This window comes from Canis aureus, chromosome 13 (assembly GCF_053574225.1).
Source record: "Canis aureus isolate CA01 chromosome 13, VMU_Caureus_v.1.0, whole genome shotgun sequence".
In the NCBI taxonomy this organism is placed as follows: Eukaryota; Metazoa; Chordata; class Mammalia; order Carnivora; family Canidae; genus Canis; species Canis aureus.
In genome coordinates, this window is record NC_135623.1 from 43,184,507 (window position 1) to 43,208,357 (window position 23,851).

The window sequence follows — 23,851 nt, forward strand, 5'->3', positions numbered from 1 at the left end:
TTAAATATTCCATTACTTTTCAGTCAAGTTTAAATAAAGGCTGTTCAAATAAGCCCACAGCTGTGAACAAACGAGCCATTAATGTGAGCGCTAGCAGTGGAGGAGTTCAGAATTCTGGAGTCATCAGAGAAGCAGCCACCACTTCTGTTGGCACACTTCTACCACAGTCCATGACAACTGCCGGAGGGAAAGGAGCGGTTGCTGTTCAGGACAAAGCAGGTAAATACTCATTATGTATAGTATGTGGTGTTACTACCTGGCACCCCACCCCAATGTATATCAATAGTGCTTTCTTTAAGAACCGAGAACTCAAATTCACTTGTGTATGTAGGTAAAATGGAAGTAGGTTGTGAAAGTGGAAGAGGTGACCGTTTTAACTCGAGTTGTAAATTCTTGAAAATTACTGAAAGGTACTTAGTCTATTTAGCTGAACTTTTGTTGTAAGAAATATTGGTTATTTTAAAAACAGCATAATGTTTTTACCCTTTTTTAAAAGATTTTAATTATTTATTCATGAAAGACACACAGAGAGAGGCAGAGACCTAGGCAGAGGGAGAAGCAGGCTCCCTATGGGGAGCCCGATGCGGAACTTGATCCCCAGACCCAGAACCCCAGGATCATGATCTGAGCCAAAGGCAGACTGACACTCAGCTGCTGAACCACCCAGGCATCCCCAGAAACTACCTGAATATCATTCCAGACTGGATGACCTCTACTGTGTCTTCAGATTATTCAGTAGAGAATATGATTCTTTGATGCTGTCATTTTGATTTGATCTGAGTCACAAAAAAAAAGCTTTTAATGGCTTCTTTTATTTCATATTTCATAATGTAAAATAAGTCAGGTGATGAAGTGAATGTATTTAAGTGCCAAATAGTGCCTGGCACATATTAAGCAGGATAGTAGTAGTTTATTAAAGAAAAATAAACAGGGATGCCAGGATGGCTCAGTGGTTGAGTGTTTGCCTTTGGCTCAGGGTGTGATCTTGGGATCTGGGATCAAGTCCTGCATCAGACTCCCTGCGGCAGTGAGACTGCTTCTCCCTCTGTCTATGTCTCTGCCTCTCTCGATCTCTCCGTGTCTCTCATGAACAAATAAATAAAATCTTTAAAAAAATAAATAAAAATAAAAATGTTGTAATTTTAAAATAATTTTTCCTCCTCGGATAATCATGTTGATGAAATGGTTCTTAAAGAATTCATTTAGACTTTGTGATGATTAGCTTCCCTGTATTTGCTGTATTTGTTGTTGATATTCTTTTTCTCTAAATTCCTGAAAACTTTTTTTTTATTTTTTTATTTTTATTTTAAGAAGTTATTCTATACTGTCAACTTGCAACATATTTTTTAAAAGTCTGTATGGTAGGGCCACCTGGCGGCTCAGTTGGTTGATTGTCAGACTCTTGGTTTTGGCTCGGGATAGTGATCTTGAGGGGTGTGAAATCAAGCTCCAGGTGTTGGGCTCTGCGCTCAGTGGGGAGTCTCTCTGGGATTCTCTCTCTCCTTCTCCCTTCCCTCCTGTGTTCACTTGCTTCTCTTTCTCTTTGTCTCAAATACATAAATAAATCTTTAAAAAAAATTAAAAAAAATTTTTTAAAGTCTACATGGTATACCACTGTGTTTCCCAACTAGTTTCATTAGAAATGGATGTATCCATGTCTTTTTAAGGTTTCAGGACAAGTATTTAACTTGAACAAAAATATTCATTGTACCTTCTCAACATAAGTTTACAATTTTCAAGTAGAATTGAAACTTTGTTAGCCTTGATAGTATATAATGGTATTTAAAAAAAATACTAAGTAGATATCTTTGTTATAAATTTTCTGTTAATATCTACATCATCCTTATATAAGTCATTTACATATTATTTAGAAAAATAGTTTCTTATTTAAGAACTCCCAGAAACAAATATTATTTCTTAGAAGGAATTCATTTTGAAATGAATAAGTAATATTTGCCAAGATGTTGAATTAACTATATTATGAAAATTGTCATTATTTTCAAAGATTATTTTATTATTGTTGACTCTATTCATAATTCCCAAAATTAAACAAAATAAAGTTTTTCTCATTTACTTTCAGCTTTCTGAAGTTTCACCATTATTCATTTAGTTTTTAATAAGGAAATTCGTGTAATGATGACAGCATTAATTAGGAAATGCAAGACTTGGGTCTTCAGGGTCATTGATTAATGATATCTCTTGGCTGATTAGCAGTGTTTCTGACAAAATGAATGTTTGCTCTGTACCCACTGAGTTAGAAACTTTTGTTTATTAATTTTATTTTGAAATAATTGCAAACTTATAAAAGAATTTCAGAAAAAGTACAAAGAACTCCTGAGCTGTAGTATATCCTTTAGTAGATTCACTGTTTTATAAATTTTGCCACATTTGCTTCATCATTTGCTCTCTTTCTCACACACACGTGTACATACATTTTACCCCCTCTGAAACATTGAGAGTATGTTAGGCTTAAGTCTTGGGTCTGTGACAGCGTACCAGCATGACTTTGGGCATTTTTCTTAACTACTCTGAGTCTTATTTTCTCTTCTGTAGATAATATTTAACTTTTAGGGTTATTGTGAAAACCAGAGAAAATGTATCAGAAGTGCCTGGCACATGATAGGCATTCAGTAAATTATGGCTTTGCTAATGTTGTCATCACAATTATCATCATTTCTATTACTATATTTTAAACTTTCTATAAAATAAATTGGAAGTTTGAAAAAAGTTCACGTTGCTTCTTCTAAAGGCACCAAGCACTACATTTCCGCCAACAGTGCGGGAGGGTTCTCCTTTCTCCACATCCTCACCAAAACCATTTGTTTCTTGTGTTGTTGGTTTTAGCCATTCTGACAAGTGTGAGGTGATATCTCATGGTTTTGATTTGCATATCTCTGATGAAGAGTGATGTTGAGCATCTTTTCACGCGTCGGCTGGCCATCGGGATGCCTTGTTTGGAGAAATGTCTGTTCATGTTTTCTGCCCATTTTTAAATTAGATTATTCATTTTTGGGGTGTTAAGTTGACAAGTTCTTTATATGTTTTGGTTACTAATCCTTTATCAGATACATCATTTGCAAATCTCTTGTCCCATTCTGTAGGCTGCGTTTTAGTTTTGTTGATTGTTTCCTTTGCTGTGTGGAAGCTTTTTATCTTGATGAAGTCCCAATAGTTTATTTTTGTTTTTGTTTCCCTTGCTCAGGAGACATATCTAGAAAGAATTTGCTATGGCTGATGTCAAAGAGGTTACTGCTTATGTTCTTCTGTAAGATTTTAATGGTTTTAGGTCTCACATTTAGGTCCTTAATTTTGAATTTTATTTTTGTGTATGATGTAAGACAGTGGTCTACTTGTTTATTCTTTTGCATGTTCTTGTCCGGTTTTCCCAACACCATTTGTTGAAGAGATGATCTTTTTCCCACTGGATAGTCTTTCCTGCTTTGTCAAAAATTAATTGACCATATTAATGGTAGGTTCCTTTTTGGGTTTTCTGTTTCATTGTTCTGTGTGTCTATGTTTGTGCTGGTACCATACCATTTGATCACTTTGTAGTACAACTTGAAGTCCAGAATTGTGATGCCTCCTGTGCTTTTTCTTAGCTCTAGAGAACAACCTGGTGGTTACTAGAGGGGAGAGGGGTGGGGGGGATGGGTGAAACAGATGATGGGGATGAAGGAATGCACTTGTGATGAGCACTTGGTGTTGTATGGAAGTGTTGAATCACTATATTGTACACCTAACCTTTATGTTAACCAACTGGAATTTAAATAAAAACTTAGAGAACTCCTGGAGACTTGTTGCTAGTGCTTTTTCGGTAGGAAACAGCTGTTTAAGAAGTAAAAAAAAAAAAGGTCTTTAGCACTACTTTCAAATGATACCAAACTTTCTTTCTCCTGAAGTTCCAGAGGCTAGAGTTAGGTATTCGTACATGTTTAAAGACCTAGAAGAAGGAGAGAAAATTTCTTTGTAACAGTTTAATTAACTCTTGGTATAAACACTTCAATGACACTGATGTACAAATGTTCATTAACATTTTAACTTTTTTTTTTAAGATTTTATTTATTTATTCATGAGAGATGCACGGAGAGAGAGAGAGAGAGAGAGAGAGAGAGAGGCAGAGACACAGGCAGAGGGAGAAGCAGGCCCCATGCAGGGAGCCCAATGTGGAACTCGATCCCGGGTCTCCAGGATCATGCCCTGGACCGAAGGCGGCGCTAAACCGCTGAGCCCCCCGGGCTGCCCACATTTTAACTTATTATCAGGTGTTATTAGAAAAGTTTATTTTATTTGCCAGGTTTGGACATTTTTGGATATTCTGGTGGTTCTTTGCTTTTATCCTAGCTTTTCAGTTTTCATTTTGGACCAAGATGGCAACTAAAACACTACTTAAAAGGTATTATTGGGAGCACGTATATGGCTTAGGTTGTGATCTCGGGATCACGAGTTCACAGAGTTTGACCCTGAGTCAGCTCCTTGCTCAGTGGGGCATCCACTTAAGACTCTCTCCCTCTCCTTCTGCCTCTCCCCCTCTCTTTCTCAAAAAAAAAAAAAAAAAAAAAAAAATCTCTTTCTCAAAAAAAAAAAAAAATCAAAAAAAAAAGTAATACAGTCACATGCTACCATTTAAAATACCAGACTTTCATCATAGCTTTTGAGTCTCTAGAACTTAATCCTCAACCCAAAAATGAGCAAGAAGCTATTGAGCTCATGGATTTTCTCTTACAAAGTCCTTGCCCTGATTCCTTGCATTATAACTGGCAGGGAAAATAAACTGCTGCATGCCTATTCATTGCTGTCTACTATGGTATTCTTTATGGGTTTAGTATTCTGGTTTCTTTCCTCTTGGTTAAATCTGTCCTGAGGCTAGTAAAGTCATTTGAGGTCCTTAATACTGAGAGCAGTGTTAAGCTTCCATTGTGAGTGAAAAGACAGAAGAGGGAAAAAAACTTCGATTTACTGCAGTTGTGGAAAGGAACTAAGATTACTTGAATCCTGCTGTATGTTAGGCATCGTGCTATATGCCTTAAATACTTTTGAAATCATTTGTAGATGCTCATAAGAGCAAACCCATTATGACAGAAGTTGGTTGTGTTCAGTATACTTTGTTAAAGAGAGTAGCAAAGTATTATATGCTTATATAATACTTATTTTAGGAAATTTTCACCAAAATGGTCAAAATAAGGTGGTATCATACAAATAAATAGATTATTTGCTTTTGAGGAGCCCTTCATTCCATGAAAATCATGGTTAACTAAGCTGTTATTACCTTGTTTTCTTTTCATGGTGCTGACAGTTGTAATAATAATACCAATTATTACCAATAATTTGGATAATGCATTAGTTTATAGAGCCTAGCTTCTGATGATAAATTCATTTTGATGTAGTAACAATTATTTTCATATCTAATTTTCCTGTAAGGTTTGCCACGAAGCATAAACACTGATATTATATCTAAGGAAACGGACAGTGGGAAAAATCAGGATTTCTTCAGCTTTGATGATACCAGGAAAAGTAGTTTAGGTGATATGTTCTCACCTATCAGAGATGGTAAGTCTGTTCAGATCAGAGGATCATGTTCTCTTGCTGGCATTCATTACATTTTTATTCTAGCTGAAAGATTTGGGTAATAGCTTCAGTCTGATTCTGTTCATGACAGTTGCTAATTTTCTTAGTCCCTGGGGTGGTATCTTTTCCTTTGCCCTGATATTTCAGATGTTACCATTCTGAAGTATATGCTTGTCATTTTCACATGGGAACTATGCAAATAGCTCTCAAGTTAGCATTTTAATTTCCACAGAAGTTTCTTAAAGGAAGTTTTGTCTCTTTAGGCAATTTTTTAGTTGTATCCTACTTCTAAGTAAATCTTAAAATCTTGGGTATTTTGTTAGGCAAAAAATATCTTTCTAATCTAAAAAATTTGTTTTTTGATTATTAGTATCTAATTGATATTTATTCATTGTTTTCATGAAGAAATTTGGCTAGGTGATAGATTGCCTCATCTTTTACACTAACCACACACACACATACTCTATCCTTCTCTCTCTCCCTCTCTCCCCCCTCTCCCCCCATTGCTAGGATATGTTGCCATTAGAAGGAAAACAAAAACATAAAAAACTTTACCATTTTGATAAATAGAAACATTACCTATCTTTGTTAATACTGTATGAACTAGGTACATTGTTTGGCTGTGTCTTTTTGAAACTGATGGTCATACTATTTCCATTAATTGGGTAGTCTGACTGCTAATAAGCAGTATTACTAACAATATGAGTAAATTTCTAGGGCATAATTTGGTAGGTTAAGTATTCATACTCTTTGGCCTGTTAATTCCATTTCTATAAATTTATGTAGAACATATTCAGAGAATCCCACAAAGATTTGTATGCATTGTTTTTTTTTTTTTTTATAATAATGGATGGAACTCTGAAACATATCTAAATGTCAACAGTAAGCAGGATGTATAAATTGTTATATCCACTCATGATCTTATAAAATTTCACTTTTTCCTTTAAAGTCATCTGTTTTCCAAATTTTCTACAGTTGATTTCATAATCAAGAGAGAATAAATATATATGTGATGGCACAGAATTATTTAGCTTCTTCTGCCTTACCCTGGCCTAAAAATGACTACTCTCATTGCCAGGTCAGATTCCCCTATCTTCCACTTAATGAAAGAGAGAGGATTCCTTTCTTTTGGGATGAAGAGGGGTCAGACTACATAGTTAAAGAATAAAGAGAGGAAAGACATGGGCAAAGGAGGGAAAAGTGGCCTGGGCTGGAGTTGAGAAAGGTTTTGGAGGTTAGTAACCATCTGTGAGCTTTGGCTTATGAGAACCCCTGGGGTTCTCTGAATTGAAGAATGTAGGAAGGGGCTTTTTAAAAGTGTTTGAGCTATAAATGAATTCCTCGTTAGTAGTTTTTTTTTTTTTTTTTTTTAAGATTTATTTATTTATTTATGATAGACAGAGAGAGAGGCAGAGACACAGGAGGAGGGAGAAGCAGGCTCCATGCCGGGAGCCCGACGTGGGACTCGATCCCGGGACTCCAGGATAGTGCCCTGGGCCAAAGGCAGGCGCCAAACCGCTGAGCCACCCAGGGATCACCTCGTTAGTAGTTTTTAAGAGAAATGAGTAAAAGATAGAAATTCCTCTTTACTTTTTAAAAATATGATTAGAATTTTGAGCTATATGCCCTTCATTTATTAGTATTTCATATTGTTAATAAGCATGGATACTAAATATAGTACTGGTTTTCATTGTCAAGAGGTTTATGAATGCAACTCTCCTAGGTAAAAGGCTTATTAGTCTGTCCCTCAATTTCTTCATCTTCCGTTTTTGTTTGGAGAAAACTAATAACTTCTTTTTTTTTTTTTTTTTAAAAACTAATAACTTCTAAGTGTATATATGTTGTGTGATTACTAGGTGTGTGTGTGTGTGTGTGTGTGTGTGTATAAAATGCCCACACATGCAGATAGAGGAGTGGATGATACTCCTACTACTATGGTAATAATGTATGATAATTTATTGGCCATTTGAATTTCTGGTGGATTTTTTTTATGGCTTTTGCCTGTTTTTTTATTTGCTAAAATGGAGTGAAGCACTTTTTGGTTGTTAATTGGTAAATAAATAGTATTATAGTATTGGAATATTCTTATACATATTCTGCTATTAAAATAAATATTAATAAACTCTTGTTTTTTATATCATTGTAATGCTTACAAACTATTTTTATGTTGTTTCAGTTGCTCCTCAAAACAATCTTATGAGATCATCAGGATGTTATTCTCATTATATAGATGCAGAAACTGAAGTTTAATTATATTAAAGACTTGTCTAAGGTTATAAAACTATTAAGTGGTATAGCCAGAATTGTATTATAGATTTCTGGAGCCTTCTGCAGTGCTTTTCTAGTATACCTTGCTGTCTCATTAAATGACGCTATACCATAGAATTACTTTTCATATTTGTTGCTATGCATAAAGCTGAAAGAAAGAAAAATGAAGTTTATGAGTCTCAGCTGTAACTTCACTCAGATTTCCCTTCTTAAAATCTAACTCTCTGGGGAATGAATAGGAAGCTTAAGTTGCTATGGCTTCTTTTTCACAATTTTAAAAATTTGATTTTCTAATTTTATTATAGATGCTGTGGTTAACAAGGGAGGTGATGAGTCCATAGGCAAAGATGGTAAGAACTATTGAGAAGTATTTTTATGAAAATTAAAAGTGATATTATGTTGTCTATTGATATGTAACAAATTACCCCAACATTTTAAAAAAAGGTTTATTAATTTTGGAGAGCGAGAGAGAGAGCATGAGTGGGAGGATTAGAGAGAGTGGGAAAGAGAATCTCAAGCAGACTCTGCATTGAGCACAGAGCTGGACACAGGGCTTGATCTTACAACTCTGAAATCACGACCTGAGCCAAAAACAAGGGTCAATTCTTAACTGAATGCCCCACCCAGATGCCCCCAAATTACTCCCAACATTTTGAAACTGAAAAGAACATTTATCATCTCATAATTCTGGGTTAAGAGTCTGAGCACAGCTAAGCTGGGTGCCTTTCGCTTCAGGTCTCTTCTGATGCTTTAATCAGGATGTCAACAGGGCTGCAGTCATCTCAAGGCTCGACTGGGCAAGGATCTTCTTCGAAGCACATACATGTGGCTGTTAGCAGAAGATACCAGTTCTTTCCCATGTGGACCTCTCTTACAGGGCAGTTAGCAACATGGCAGCTGGCTTCCCTCAATTGAGATAGTCAGAGACAGCACTAAAAATGGAAGCCACTGCGCGTTTGTAACCTAATCTTGGAAGTGACATCCCACCGCTTTTGCTGTATTCTCTTTGTTAGTAGCAAGTTACTAAGTCCTGCCCACATTCAAAGGGAGGGAATTACATGAGAGCATGGATCCATGCCAGCAGGCAGGGATCATTCAGAGTCATCTTAGAGGCTGACTACCTATATAAACTACAGATACATACCAAATTAACAATTTTCAGTTATCAAAAACTAATGATATTAACTAAAACATTCATTAGGCTTTGCAGTTTTCAAAGTGGTTTTACATAGTATCTCTCTTTAGTTTCACGACTCAGGGTGATGGATATCATTATTGACATTTACTGATCAGGAAACAAGAGTTTTTGATTTTTGCCCAAGATTTTGTACACATCAAGTAAGGAGTAGAGCTGACAAATGAACTTGCCTCCTGAATGCAGATTGCATGTCTTTCTACCATATCAACCTGTCGGTCATGTTAAGTGCTTTTCTTAAATATCCAACATTGAGGAAAACCACCATATGCGAATAGTTTTTTTCTCCTCTTTTTCAGCCATTGATTTTCTACCACAATTGAATTCAATCCTTCCTCCAAGAAAAAATCCAGTAGCTTCAAGCACTTCAGTATTGCATTCTAGTCCTCTTAATGTCTTTATGGGATCTCCAGGGAAGGAAGAAAATGAAAATCATGATCTGACAGCTGAATCTAAGAAAGTGTATCTGGGAAAACAGGAACCTAAGGACTCCCTCAAACAGGTATCTGCCTAAAAATAGTACTTGAGCTCACTGTGTGCCTTTGTTAGTAGCAAGCATATGATGAAGCTCATCATGAGAGAGAAAGCAGGCAACTGTCGGGGGATATGTCTTAATTATTGACAGTGCTGTACACCTATCAGGGAGAAAAATACTCTTAAATCATGAAGTCACATGTTAAAAACTAAATACTTTTTGAAAATCCGTCTATGGAAATGTAGGTGGTAACAGCAGATACAAACTTACACTGTTTTTTTTTTCTTGACAAGGTACCTGACCTAGTTCATACCTGAGTTTTTTTAGAATTTATTTCCATTGCAGCAGAAAGCACAAGTTACTGGTCAAGTCATTTACTCTAAGTCTTAGAGCTAATTGGTGGTGCTAAGAATGTATACATCTTCATTACCTTCTGCTATAATACAGTATCCAAAATAGCCAAGTAAGGGCTTAGAATGGACAGATGTTACCAGCTGTTACCAGCAAGGCCACGTCTGTCACATTTTCATATTGATTTTTTAGAATGATATTGAAAAGATATTTAAGAAGTACAAAAATGTCTTCTGACGTATTTTTTTAATATTTCTGGCTGGTTATCACATGAGTTTAGGAATTTTTTTTTTTTTTTGATGTGTGTGTATGTCATTTTCAGTGACACAAAAGCAGATGCTTAGCAAATGAGCATTTCCTTATCATGTTATCATTGAAATTATTTTTGATTAGTAAACTTGTTATATTTTGCCCCTTTTCTAGCAGTTTCTTTTCCTTCTATATCCCTTCTTATTCTTCGTTTTTTGACTCTGCTAGAAAAAAGAAAAGTAGATACAAGTTATGTATATAATAATGATAACACCAGAATTGATATATTGTTTATTTTAAAAAGTTTGCAAAGTTGATTTCTGGTACTGAAACTGGAAATCTGAATACCTCTCCGTCATCTAACCAAACAAGAAGTCCTGAGAAATTTGAAAAGCCAGAGAAAGAAATTGAAGCCCAACTCATATATGAACCCCACCTCATTGGATCTTCAACTCCAAGTAAGTACATAAAACCTCCTGATATTTGAAAGTGTTAAGTTGAAAACTCTCACCATTTAACTTGAAGGGATAAATAAACAGTGATCATAGGCTAAGGAAATAAGAGTTTAAACTTGACGAGGCTTGTCTACTGTGACTCTCTTACTAAAGGACAATGACATGTATATGAATGGTTAAACTTGGCATTGATTTGATACTCTTGGTGTGAATTTGATTTTCAATCCAATGTATAAGGGTCTTAATCTAATATGATACAAATAGGAATATAATGTAGGACCCTTTGAAAATGAGTCATTAACTACTTGAAATTGTCCCTCCCCCCCATCCATACTGAAGTCCTGTGTAGAGTTCATGCCATAGATCCTAAAAACTTGATCACATTTAATGGGATATTAGGTTCAGTTATACAAGTTATCTATAGAAACTCTTTGTATAGAAGTAACTCTTTTATATAGATATTTATATTTTAAGGTTTCTGTGGATATATTGCATTAGTATAAACACTGGGGCTTTGCTTGTAGCGGTACTTTACTCCTATATTCCTTCTGTTTATTTTTAATAGTCTTGGTTTATCTAGTTTGTGATGTAGCATGTCACATTCATTTTTTATAAGAGTAAATGGTTCTAAGATTCTTCAAGATTAATCCCTCTGTCGTATGTTATTATATTAGACATTTGGCAGTTGATAGATAGATAGATAGATAGATAGATAGATAGATAGATAGATAGATAGATGAATGACTATTAGAAATAATGTCATAGAAAGTTTCTAATATTTGTATTCCAGACAGTGAGTTTTTCTAAATGTCACAGGAACACTGTTCTTTACCAGTTTTTCAAGTCTTCTCATGCCAAATCTTATTTACAAATGTTTAATGTCTCTTAGTTTAAGCTGACTATTAATATTTTCTCCATTACTTATTTTAGATCCAAAGATAGCATCCTCTGTCACTGCTGGAGTTGCCAGTTCACTCTCAGAAAAAATAGCTGATACCATTGGAAATAATCGGCCAAATGCACCATTGACATCTGTTCAAATCCGTTTTATTCAGAACATGATACAGGAGACATTGGATGACTTCAGGTAGTTAGTAATTGAGAAATTGCTCTTTCTATCTAGACATTACCTGGCTTTTTTTATTAGATGTAAAACCAGAACCATAAGTAATATTGACAGTTGCTACTTTTGCCTAGGTTTTGGGGTTCATAAAAACAATAGAAAACATGATGAGTTCTGTTGATCTTGTTGTACTGAATTTATTGAATATCAGCCAGGAAAAAGTACATTTACCTAGGGCAATTATTAGATAGCTTGGCAGGGCAGTGTAGCAGGCAGGCTGCCATCATGTATTTTTTTTTATCATCAAAATTTGAACAGATTCTGGTAATTCCCAATGATATTCTTACCTGAAATATTTATAGATCACCTGTTAAGTATGATATGTGTAATAATGTAGTAGAGAAGGAATTTTTTAAAGGAATTCTGAATATTTTGAAGCAATGCATCAGAATATAATAGTGAATAAAAAATTTTTTGCTAAGAATGTGTTCAACACTGTTGCTTCCTTTTACCTATCATCTCAATATATATTGGAAGCTATTTTCAATTATTAGAATCTTTTGTGTGTGTTTTTTCCTTTTCTGACGTGTAGTTACTTAGTATTCTTGCTCTGATTTGGAATATATTTGAGCAACAATGCTAGTTAAGATGTACAGCTTTTGTTGGTGCAGGTTCCTTTTTTCATTTTTTTTAAGATTAATTGATTGCTTTTAGAGAGAGAGCACAAGCAGGAGGGGTAGAGGGAGGGAGAGAGAGAGAGACTCTCAAGCAGACTTGGTGGGGACTAAGTGTGGAGCCTGACATGGGGCTCAATTTTATAACCCTGAGATCAAGACAGGAGCTGAGATCAAGAGTCAGATGCTCAACTGACTGCACCACCTGGGTGCCCTGGTGCGTGTTTCTTTTAAATGTTAAAAGTGTTTTTGGGGCACCTGCACGGGCACAGTCAGTTGAATGTCTGACTCTTAATCTCAGCTCACCTCAGGATTCGTGAGTTCAAGCCCCACATTGGGCTCCATATGAGAGCCTGTTTTAAAGAAGTGTTTTGAAAAAATATTTTTGCATGTTAACAGTGTATTTTTAAAGTAAGATAATCATTTTTGGTCATTTTTGACATTTACAACATGCCTAGTATATGTACTGCATACTAGAGATACAATTATAAGTAATCTGCCCACAAAGGCCTTATAGTTGAATTATGGTAGGTACAATGTGTCCGGTTAAGGTATATATTCTTTAATGTGGATTAATTCATTTGTGACTGGGAAATAGGACAGTGATGACAACGATGGTGAGGAGTTGTGTCGGTTCACATAACAGTTGCTAAGACAAAGTATATGAACATAGCTGAAGGCAGCAAACCCCCTGTCAGTGCCCATCTCTTCCTGTTCCCTTCCTTTTAACCTGCTTTGGCTTTGTGCCAAAAAACACAAAATGTTTGGAAGGACTTATTTTGTGATTGTTCCCCACCTTTGGATATTTTATCCTTGCCTCCATCCTTGACAGCCCCAATCCTTTCTTCTTTTTTCTTACCTCTTGATTACCTCACCATTTAAACAATGCTAGTATTTTTACTAGGGTTTGTTTATTGATTAATTCATTATTGATTATTGATCAAATAGTCATTGATTATTCATTATTTAAACTATGCTAGTATTTTTACTAGGGTTTAATTGTTTTTATTAATGCTCTCTCTGGTTACAAAGTTGCATAAATTTTAATTAGTCTGCTCCTATCCTTTTTCTTTAAGTCCTGTTATGCCCGTTTTCTCTCTCTTTTTCTTTCTTTCTTTCTTTCTTTCTTTCTTTCTTTCTTTCTTTCTTTCTTTCTTTCCTTCCTTCCTTCCTTCCTTCCTTCCTTCCTTCCTTCCTTCCTTCTTTCTTTCTTTCTTTCTTTCTTTCTTTCTTTCTTTCTTTCTTTCTTTCTTTCTCTTTTCTTTCTTTCTCTTTCTCTCTCTCTCTTTCTCTTTCTTTCTTTCTTCTATTAGTTTTATTGTGGTGAAAACATTTACAATGAGATCTACCCTCTTAATAAATTTTAGCTCTACAATGCAGTATTGCTAACCTTAGGCACAATATTGTACAGCAGATCCCTAAAAATTACTCATTTTGTCTAACTGAAATTTTGTATTTGCCATTTGGCTACTTCCTATTTCCTGTTCTCCTCAACTCCTGATACCTACTATTCTATTCTTTGCTTCCATGAGTGTGACTGTTTTAGAGATCTCATATAAGTAGAATCATTCAGTATTTGTCCTTCTGTGACTGGCTTATTTCATTTAGTGTAATGTCCTCTAGGTTTGTCCATGTTGCATATTGCATAGTACACGATTTTCTTTCTTTTTTTTTTTTAATTTTTTTTTTTTTTTTTTTAATTTATGATAGGCACACAGTGAGAGAGAGAGAGAGGCAGAGACACAGGCAGAGGGAGAAGCAGGCTCCATGCACCGGGAGCCTGATGTGGAATTCGATCCCGGGTCTCCAGGATCGCGCCCTGGGCCAAAGGCAGGCGCCAAACCACTGCGCCACCCAGGGATCCCACGATTTTCTTTTTTTATGGCTGATAATATTCTGTTACACACACGGTACATTTTTTAAAATCTAGTCCTGCTATTTTCAATATATAATTTTAAAGAATATGAGGTTTTTCAGGAATGTATAAATATGGCAAAAGAGAATTGTCTGGGTACAGCTGACCTTAATATAGTGTGAGTAAAGCAGTGTTGGAAAGGGAGACAGCTCTTGTGCTGGGGCAGATTGGGAAAGACAGTGCTGCCCTGCCTTCGGCTTTCAGCATGTCTTGCATACCTACCTGCACCTGGGGAGTAGGGATGAGTAGGGCTGCTCTCAACTATTCTGCCCCTCCATGAACCATAGGCAGCCCGTGCTTGGGACTCAGTGCAGACCCGGAGTGGCTCAAAGGGTTTCTATAAATTCACTCACTCTGATTTCAACCTACAGTAAGTCTTGCATAGCTACACCGTACAGTAGAGGAACGGAGGAGGTGTGGAGGGGCTCTATCAGCTGTCCTTTCTCAGCTGTGGAGGCTGCTATCTGCACAAGGGTCTGGAGTGCTTCAGGCAGGTTACTCTCAGTTTCCACAGCCCGTGGACTTCACAGGCCCTGTGCATTTCTGCCCTACTGTGTCTCTCTCAGCTCCCTGCCCTTCCCCTAGTTTTTTACCTCAGCACTCAGCAAAGGCCTGTGGCAAACAGTTGGTGAGTGGACGGAGACTGTCTTTGTGGCTAGGACTCCTTGGATTCTAAACTGTTTGATTCTAAACTGTTTGATTCTAAATTGTTTGATTCTAAACTGTTGTGCCAATCCTATTTGGCCTTCAGAAACCTATAAAAATTGCAGTTAGTTCTCCCGACCCTATCAACAGCCACTGTCCAACCCTCCACCCCCTGCTCTATTGAGGATGAAAAGCCATGGCTCTCTCTTCTAGGAGGGACTCATCATTTTCTGGACTTTCATTCATTTAGATTTCTTTGCACTCTCAAGTTGAATTTAAAAATGTATGATTTTATAGGTTATCTGCCTTGTCCTCACTCTGAGAGCTGGAGAGATTACTTCCTAAGCAGAAGTCTGTGGGTCTACTTTTATTATCTTTCAAGAAGATTCCAGTTTCCTCTGGCAGGCAGATTACTCTGTTCCTATACTTGCTGGCTTTCAGGTTTTCTTGGGGCTAGTTTATTTCTGATTTGCCTTTATTCCTAGTGTTTAGTCTCTGCCCTTCTAGAATGTCAACTGAATATCTGGAGCATTCACCGGTCTTTTTACCTTGGTGGGTCCTGAACTTTGGCCTCTATTTCCCCAGCATCACAAGGCTGCCAAAATCTTTGTGTACCCCAGCTGCTGCTTTATGTTTGTTTTTCTGCCGTCTAACCCAGTATAGGCATTGCTGAGGAGTCAACAGATATCTTGAGGGGGAGATTGCAGTTTTAGGTTTACTTTTCTGCAGGTACCTTCTTGGTACCTTGAAGCCTTGGCTGCTTTGCTGTCGCAAACCCTAGCACTCCCCAACCCAGTGAGACTCTCTCAGACTCCAGGCTTCTGTTTTCACTTCAGCCTCTTTTCCCCAGAGGGAAAACTGTATAATAGACACATTCCCACAGAGGGAAAAGCAGAGGTAAATGTGGGGCTTACCTACCCAACTTCCCTTCTTTGCAAGACCATAGCCCCTCAGATCCTGACCACCTTAGTGGTTCTTTGATGCTTTCAATTTGTTTTATTTTTTTTAAGATTTTATTTATTTATTTGAGAGACTGAGATAGCACAAGCTATGGGGAGGGGCAGAGGGAGAGGGAAAAGTAGACTCCCTGCTCAGGAGGGAGCCCAACTCAGGGCTCGATCCCAGGACCCTGAGATTATGACCTGAGCTGAAAGCAGCCACTTAAACGACTCAGCCGCCCAGGTGCCCCCAGTTTATTTGTTTTAAATCCAGCTTTTGTCATACTTGAAAGCAGAAGAGAATTAAAAAAAAAAACAAACTTATAGTTGTAGCAGAAAAAGTAAGATACTTAGGAATGAATCTGACCAAAGATGGTAAAGATGTTTGTAGAAAAACAGTTAATAATTTATCAGTAAGCATTAACACTTAAATAAATGGAAAGATATGAAGATGTCAGTTCTTCTAAATTGGTCTGTAGATTGAGTACAATTTCAATCAAATCCCAACTGTGTTTTTTGGAAGACGATGATAGGATAACTTCAAAATTTATGTGAAAGAAGAAAAGATCCAGGAATAACCAAGACACTCTAGAGAAGAACAAGGTTGAAGGGGACTTGTTTGTCAGATGGGTAAGCTTAATCTTTAAGCTATAATTACAATAGTGTAGCATTAGCACAGGATGGACAAATTGCCCAGAGGAATCAAATGGACGAGAGCAAAACCTGGGCATATATAGAAATCTGATATATGATAGAGAAAACTATAGATCCCTATTCCCCGATATTAAAAAAATCAATTCTACCCAGCATAAAAGTTTAAAGGGTGAAATTTTAGGCATTGTAAGAGAATTTATATGTGACTTTAGGGTAGAAAAGTTATTAAAACATAAGAGGATACACTACCAATAAAAACAGATTGGCAAATTTGATTGTGTTGTTAGGTCAGTCATTAGAGAACGTTGATAAGGACTACTCATTACAAGACACCATTAACAAAGCGAAAGGACAAAAATCTATCTGCTGGTCTCATATATCCAACAAAGGATCAGATAATGTAAAGAACTCTCAGAAACGAAAAAGAAAAAAAGACATTCAAGGGGCACCTGGTTGGCTCAGTCAGTTAAATGTTTGCCTTCAGCTCAGGTCATGATCTCAGGGTCCTGGGATTGAGCCCCGTGTCGGGCTTCCTGCTCAGTGGGGAGTCTGCTTGTCTCTGCCCTTCCCCCTCCTTGTGCTCTTTCTCTCAAATAAATAAATAAACAAACAAACAAATAAATAAATAAATGTTTTTTAAGATTTTATTTATTTATTCATGAGAGACACAGGTAGAGGTAGAAGCAGGCTCGATCCCGGGACTCCAGGATCACGCCCTGAGCCAAAGACAGGCACTCAACTACTGAGCCACTCAGGGATCCCCATAAAATATTTTTTAAAAAAGGACATTCAGTAGAAAAGCAAGGTTAAAAGACATGGACAAGCATTTCACAGAAGAGGAATGGTCTATGAACATCAGGAAAGATGTTCAATCCTGTAGTTAATCAGAGAACTGAAAATGCAACAGATTTTTCACACCCATTAGATGGGAAAATGTAAAAAATCTGGCAAGACCAAGTCTTGGTGTGGATACAGAGCAAGAGGAATTGTGTTATACTACTGACAAGCATGTTCACTGATACTACCACTTCGCAAATAGTTCGCATTATTTTGTAAAACTAAGTAAGGATACATCTGGATCATACCTTTAACTCAGCATATCTACTCTTGGGTATATCATCTGCAGATATGGGTGCATGTGGATTGGGAAATTATATATTTGATTGTTTATAACAACATTGTAATAGTAAGATTGTGAAAACAATCCTAAAATCCTAATGTCAATTGACAGGAGAATCTGTACACTGATACAAATCAGTGGCTTACAAATATATAAAATATGAATATTGAAAACATGATATTGAGTTAATTTCTTAAATGTACACTACTCAATACTAAATAGGATGTGGTATTTTTGTAATGCTCAAAACCAAGCATAGTGAAAATATATTGATTGCAGCTTCTATGTTACACAGTTTTTTAAAAACATTTTTTTTTAAGCTTTTATTTATTTATCCATGAGACACAGAGAGATGCAGAGAGAAGAGCAGAAACACAAGCAGAGGGAGAAGCAGGCTCCATACAGGGAGCCTGATGTGGGACTTGATCCTGGGTCCCCAGGATCAGGCCCTGGGCTAAAGGCAGTGCTAAACCGCTGAGCCACCCGGGCTGCCCCTAAAAACATTTTTTAAACAAAATTCATCAGAATAGTGACTTCTTTCCTGGGCTTCTTCTATGTTAAATGATAGAGTCAGAAAGGAGCACAGAGGAAGCTTCTGTAATTTTGGTAATGTTCTAGCTCATAAATTGTGTGGTGGGTAACTGATTCTTTTATTATTATACTTCATAATTTTCATGTATTCTTTTGTAGGCATGAATGAATTAATTTTATAGTGTAACCTTTTATAGTGTAACCTATAGTATAACCACCCAAATAACCCTTTGGCATTCTACTGGAAGTATTTTTTTTAATAGCCAAAACATTGATAATAGTTAAAACATTGTAACCTAGTAAATTACCTATATTATTATAACATAATAATATAATTATTATAATATAAACCTGTGTCTTTCCTTGATGTCAGTTTCTACATTAAGGAATGTGTAGTATGAAAACTGTATAGGTATACAGTTGGGATTTGTATACTAGCTCCAACATTCGCTGCTTGTTTAGATAAGTTTTAACTGCTCTATGGCTCAATTCCTTCATTGGTAAAGTGGAGGTAATAATTGCACCTAATTGTAAAGATTAAATAAGTTCTTCCATTTAAAGTACAAGGAACAATGCCTAGTACATAGTAAATAAATTCTAGGTGCATTGGTATTTTTTATTATTAGTATTATTATTACTAACATCCAATAATTTGAAACAATGAGAAAAGTTTAGCCAGTTTTTGAATGATCTAGAATTGGTGAAACCATTATAATTTTACCAAGTATTTTACGTTCTTCCTTAGAGAAGCATGCCATAGGGACATTGTGAATTTGCAAGTGGAGATGATTAAACAGTTTCACATGCAGCTGGTAAGTATGACATATTTTATTTAAATGAGTTTAGAGTTGTGGATCTAAAAAGTCCATTAAAAAGTCATATGTTTTTGCTTTATTATATCTAGTTGTTAGGATAAATAAAGAGGGAGTTTTAGAAATTTAATAAGTAAAAGAGATTTTAACTAGTCACCCTTCTTTTTAACTTATTCTGGTTAAGGCTACTTTTCCACGGCTTGCTTGCTTGTTTGTTTGTTTATTTATTTATTTATTTATTTTAATAAGTAAGCTAAAAATTTCCCACATTTGCAAATATAAGCCTTCCAAATATATAACTTTTACCAGTGATCTTTCATTTATATTAACAAAGTAGTAAGGATGGTTAAGTACAAAAAATACCATTCAGCTAGTTAATTGAACATGACAGAAATGATAGCTGAATGTATGTAAAACAGCTTGCTTGCCAAATGTGAAATACCAATGATTTCAAAAGCATTTTTCCCCTTTTCTAGAATGAAATGCACTCTTTGCTGGAAAGATACTCCGTGAATGAAGGTTTAGTGGCTGAAATTGAAAGACTACGAGAAGAAAACAAAAGACTACGGGCCCACTTTTGAAATTTCATTGAATACTGCAGTGTTTTATAATTTGGGAAGCTTCTGGCAACACAGAACTGCCTGGAATCAGTATTGTTTTCATGGTCTTTGGGGGAAAAAAAGTTTTTTTTTCAAGTAAAATGGTGATGGGATTTTTACACCAACCACTTATTTCACCTTCACTGACTCAAAAATATTTATATTTTTATATTAAAAAACTGTACAACATGTAATCTGCCTAATAGAAAAGTCAACAGGATCTTTATTTTCTGAAAGCTTTAGCTATACACTAAGTGCCCTTTTTCATAAGAAAAGAAAATTGTGCAAAAAAAAAATAGGTTATGTATGTTTTTTAATCACCTTTTTTTAACAGATAATATTTTTGATTGACAATTGCCTTCCAAATTTTTTTGGATGTTTGATGATTAAAGAGTTTGATATGCCTTCTATTTTTATGGTAAAGGTAATTTTAAAGTGGCAGTTGGTGTTTCTAAGCAATTGACTAGTAAAACACAAGGTTGATTAGTCATTATTTTGTTAACTTGATATTAAGTCAAGTATGACTATTATTTATTACTTGTACATTTCATAAGGAATTTTGGGGGATTTTGAATTGCACAGATTACATTATATATCTATTGCATTTATGTGTTTTGTACTTCTCACAAATCTCTACTCCTGTTTGGTATTTTTTAGCTGATTTCACTTAACCTATGAAAACGTTTAGGGGTTTATAAGACTTGACTAGAGCTGTGTATCTACTGATTATCTCATGAATTAATACCATGCAAAGTTACTCTGTAAAGTTTCAATCAATATAATTCAACTTAAATCAGTGAAAATTTTATATTAGATCCTAAGCATTATAGTATTAGTTTCATTTCTTACCTTCCAAATGAAAGTGTGGATTATTTTGTTTCAGGGTTCATATCATTAACTTTCTGTAATTCTTTGTGTGCTGTGTGTAATGTTTTTATATTTTTGACCTTACTACAAAATTTAGAAAGATTAATTGTCAGAAGAATTTACATCTCTCTGGTAATGGGGTGGCTATATACATCTACCTGCTATGATCTACAGTTTTAGTGGTATAAGAATAGAAGGTCTACTGGCTTGTTTATCTTCTCGTAGTCTCTTGTCCCAAAGATTTAAACTATGTACCTTATATACAACATTTGTACCCTATTTGACCCAATAAAAAAGAAATCTAGCTAGCTTACTAACTTTATGATTTTCCAAAGTGGCGAAAATTTTAAGGATATATTTAATAAGTGTAAACCTACTAATAATTACTTCAGGGAATAAAAACAAATATTACTTTTTCCCAGGGTGGCTCAGAGAATATGTTTGTGTTGAAGTGTAAAGGGGTATTAATGTGATCTTTTTTCCTGACAGATTATTGGAAGCGTTATGATTTGTAACAAGTTTCCTTGTATATCATCATCAAACAGGTTTAGAAAACGTAAGTGTTTTGCCTACATGCTGTATTTAAGTCCATTAATGTTTTCCAATTGCCTTTTTCTGTAAATGCACATAATGTGTATTTAAAGAGGTGGGATAATAAAACAATTTTAGTAACTTTATAGATGAAACATTTTTGTCATGGAATTTAAAAGTTAAGTAAATACAAAAAATAAAAATTGTATATGGTAAAAATGAGATACCTGAAATGAACTTCTGCCTCTGGCCAATGGAATAATAGGGATTGGATTTACCCATTTGAAATTCTAAAAACACAAAATATGAGACTCTTCAAATATTAGATATTAGGCAGCACAGGACAGTGTCTCCAGAGAAAGGGAAACAAATGAGACCCAAGAAACTCAGTGAACCTCTAAGTATAAGAAATAAAACTATACCAAAACACATCATAATCAAATTCCTTAAAACCTGTGGCTGAGGAAAGGTCTTAAAGCAGCTAAAGTTAAAAGAAGACGAAAGACAATAGTATTCAGAGACAGTGGAGTAACTAGCATCTTTAAAGTACTGAAAGAAAAATACTTAACTTTGAATTCTATACCCAGCAAAAATATCTTTCAAAAACAAAAATGAAATAAAAACTTTTTCGGACCTTGAAAGCCTGAAAGAATTCATCACAAGCAGACTTGCCCTACAGGAAATGTTAAAGAATGCCTTTAGACAGAAGGAAAATGGTACCAGATAGAAATATGTTTCTATGAAAAGTAACCAGGGCACCAAAAATGGTAAATATGTGAACAAATATAAGGCTTTTTTTCATTTTAAATTATCCTTAAAGGGTAATTAATGATTTAAAGCAAAAATAATGACAAGGTATTGTGTGGTTAATAAAAGTAAAGCAAAATGTCTGATAACCGTATCAAGATAGAAGGAGGGAAATGTAAGCATACTACTCTAAAGTTCTAATGTAATACTACACTGTGAGATAGTGTAGATTAGTTGAAAGTAGACTGATAAGAATGTATACTGTAACCCTATAGCAACAATAAAAAGGAAAGATCATAACTGATAAAACAACAAAGATGATAAAATGTAGCCACAAAAATTATCCAAAAGAAGGAAGCAAAGAGACAAAGAATAAACGGGACAAATAGAAAAAAACAAAACAAAACAATAGGATGGTAGATTTAAACCACAATATTGATAATTACACTCATTATAAATTGTCATTTACCCTGATCAGATTCAGTTTTTTAATCCAACCATATACTGAATCCATGAAATCTATTTAAAGACAAAATGGTTTAAATGTAAAAAGAAGAAATAAAAAGAAAGTATATTGAACTTAATGCAAATGAAAACAAAAATTTCTGGGAATCGGGTAAAGCAGTACTTACAGGGAAAATTATATCATTGAATGTCTATATTAGAAAAGAAAAGAATTCAAATCAAGGACTTTAGCTTCCACCTTAAGCTAGAAAAATAATAGCAAGTGAAACTCAAACAAATGAAAAAGGATTAGAGAAGAAATCAATGCAAAGAAAATAAAATCCAATGAGAAAGTCAGTGAAGCTGAAAGTTAACTCTGAGATCAATATAATTGATAAATCTTTAGACTGATGAGAAAAAAAGACATAAATTGCTGATATTAGGAATGAGAGAAATGATGTGACTACAGATTCTATAGATATATATTTTTTTAAGATTTATTTATTCGAGAGAGAGCACATGCAAGTCAGGGGAGGGGTTGAGGGGGAGAGAAAAATCTCAAGCCAATTCTGTGCTGAGTGCAGAGCCTCAGGCAGAGCTCAATCTCAGAACCCTGAGATCATGACCTGAGCTGAAATCATGAGTCAGGCACTTAACCAACTGAGCCACCCAGGTGCCCCTACATATATTCCTGACAGAAAATGCCAAACTCGACTTTCTGGTGAATTCTTTCAAATATTGAAGGAGGAAAATATCCACTTCCCCCCAAATACACCCATGAAATAGAAGAGGAGGTAATTCCCAACTCCTTTGAGGCCAGAATTACTCTGATACCAAAATCACAAGAAAATGACAAAGATTTATCGCAAACACAGATGCCAAAGTTCTAAACAAAGTTTAGCAATTTGAATTGAACAATGTGTAAAAATGATATGTGACCTAATAAGGTTTATGTTAGTGCAAGTTTGGGCTAACATTAGAAAATTATTGCAATTCACTCTATTGACCTACTAACATAAGAAAACCATAAGATCAACTCAGTAAGTAGAGAAAGGGCATTTGACAAAATCCAACATTCATTTCTGATAAAAACTCTCAGGAAAGAAAAAAAAAGAAAACACCCTTAACTTAATAAAGGGCATCTTAAGAAAACCTGCAGCTAACCTCATACTTAATGGTGAAAGACTAAATGTTTTTCCCTTAAGATCAGAGACAAAGCAAAGATGTCTACCGTCCTCTTCTATTAAACATTGTATTGGAGTTTCTAGGCAAGAAAAAGAAAAACCCTTCAAATTCTAAAGGTAGAGTTAAAAGTCTCCTCACACATGACATACTGGACTCTACAGAAAACCTATGGAATATATAAAAATTCTTAAGTTGATAAGGGACCAAGGTTATTGTATACATGGTCAGTATACAAAAATCAGTTGCTCCCCCTCCCCAACTTCAAAGTATATACTCAACCATTCTTCACAACCCTAGTGCCCAAGGGTTCTGTCCCTATGCTTTAATAAAACCACCATTTTGCAGGTGTGTGTACACACACGCAAATCAGTTGCATTTCTATATATGACCAAAATTGAAAAATCAATACTATTTATACTAGCATCAGAAATGTGATGTACTTAGGTATAAATTCGATAAAAGTTATGCAAGACCTGTGTACACTGAACTCTACAAACTTTCCTGGGAGGAAGTAAACCTAAATAAATGGAGAGACACAATGTTCATAGATTGGAAGGCTCTGTTGTGA

At 35.3% G+C, this 23,851-nt stretch overlaps 1 protein-coding gene across 5 annotated transcripts in view; it reads left to right on the forward strand.

Moving 5' to 3' along the window:
• Positions 1-21,053, forward strand: part of NEDD1 (NEDD1 gamma-tubulin ring complex targeting factor) — a 46,804-nt gene extending 25,751 nt beyond the window's left edge. For 3 of the 5 annotated variants that reach the window (XM_077845915.1, XM_077845912.1, XM_077845914.1), the window contains 8 exons: positions 24-219; positions 5,419-5,547; positions 8,139-8,183; positions 9,328-9,530; positions 10,408-10,561; positions 11,489-11,645; positions 18,844-18,910; positions 19,387-21,053. In XM_077845915.1, coding sequence (XP_077702041.1) covers positions 24-219; positions 5,419-5,547; positions 8,139-8,183; positions 9,328-9,530; positions 10,408-10,561; positions 11,489-11,645; positions 18,844-18,910; positions 19,387-19,491 — 1,056 coding nt within the window. In that variant the 3' untranslated portion in view covers positions 19,492-21,053. Of the gene's footprint in view, positions 1-23; positions 220-5,418; positions 5,548-8,138; positions 8,184-9,327; positions 9,531-10,407; positions 10,562-11,488; positions 11,646-16,316; positions 16,424-18,843; positions 18,911-19,386 lie in introns of all 5 variants that reach the window. The other 2 variants (XR_013350788.1, XM_077845911.1) reach the window with 2 other exon arrangements.
• Positions 21,054-23,851: the final 2,798 nt, after the last annotated feature.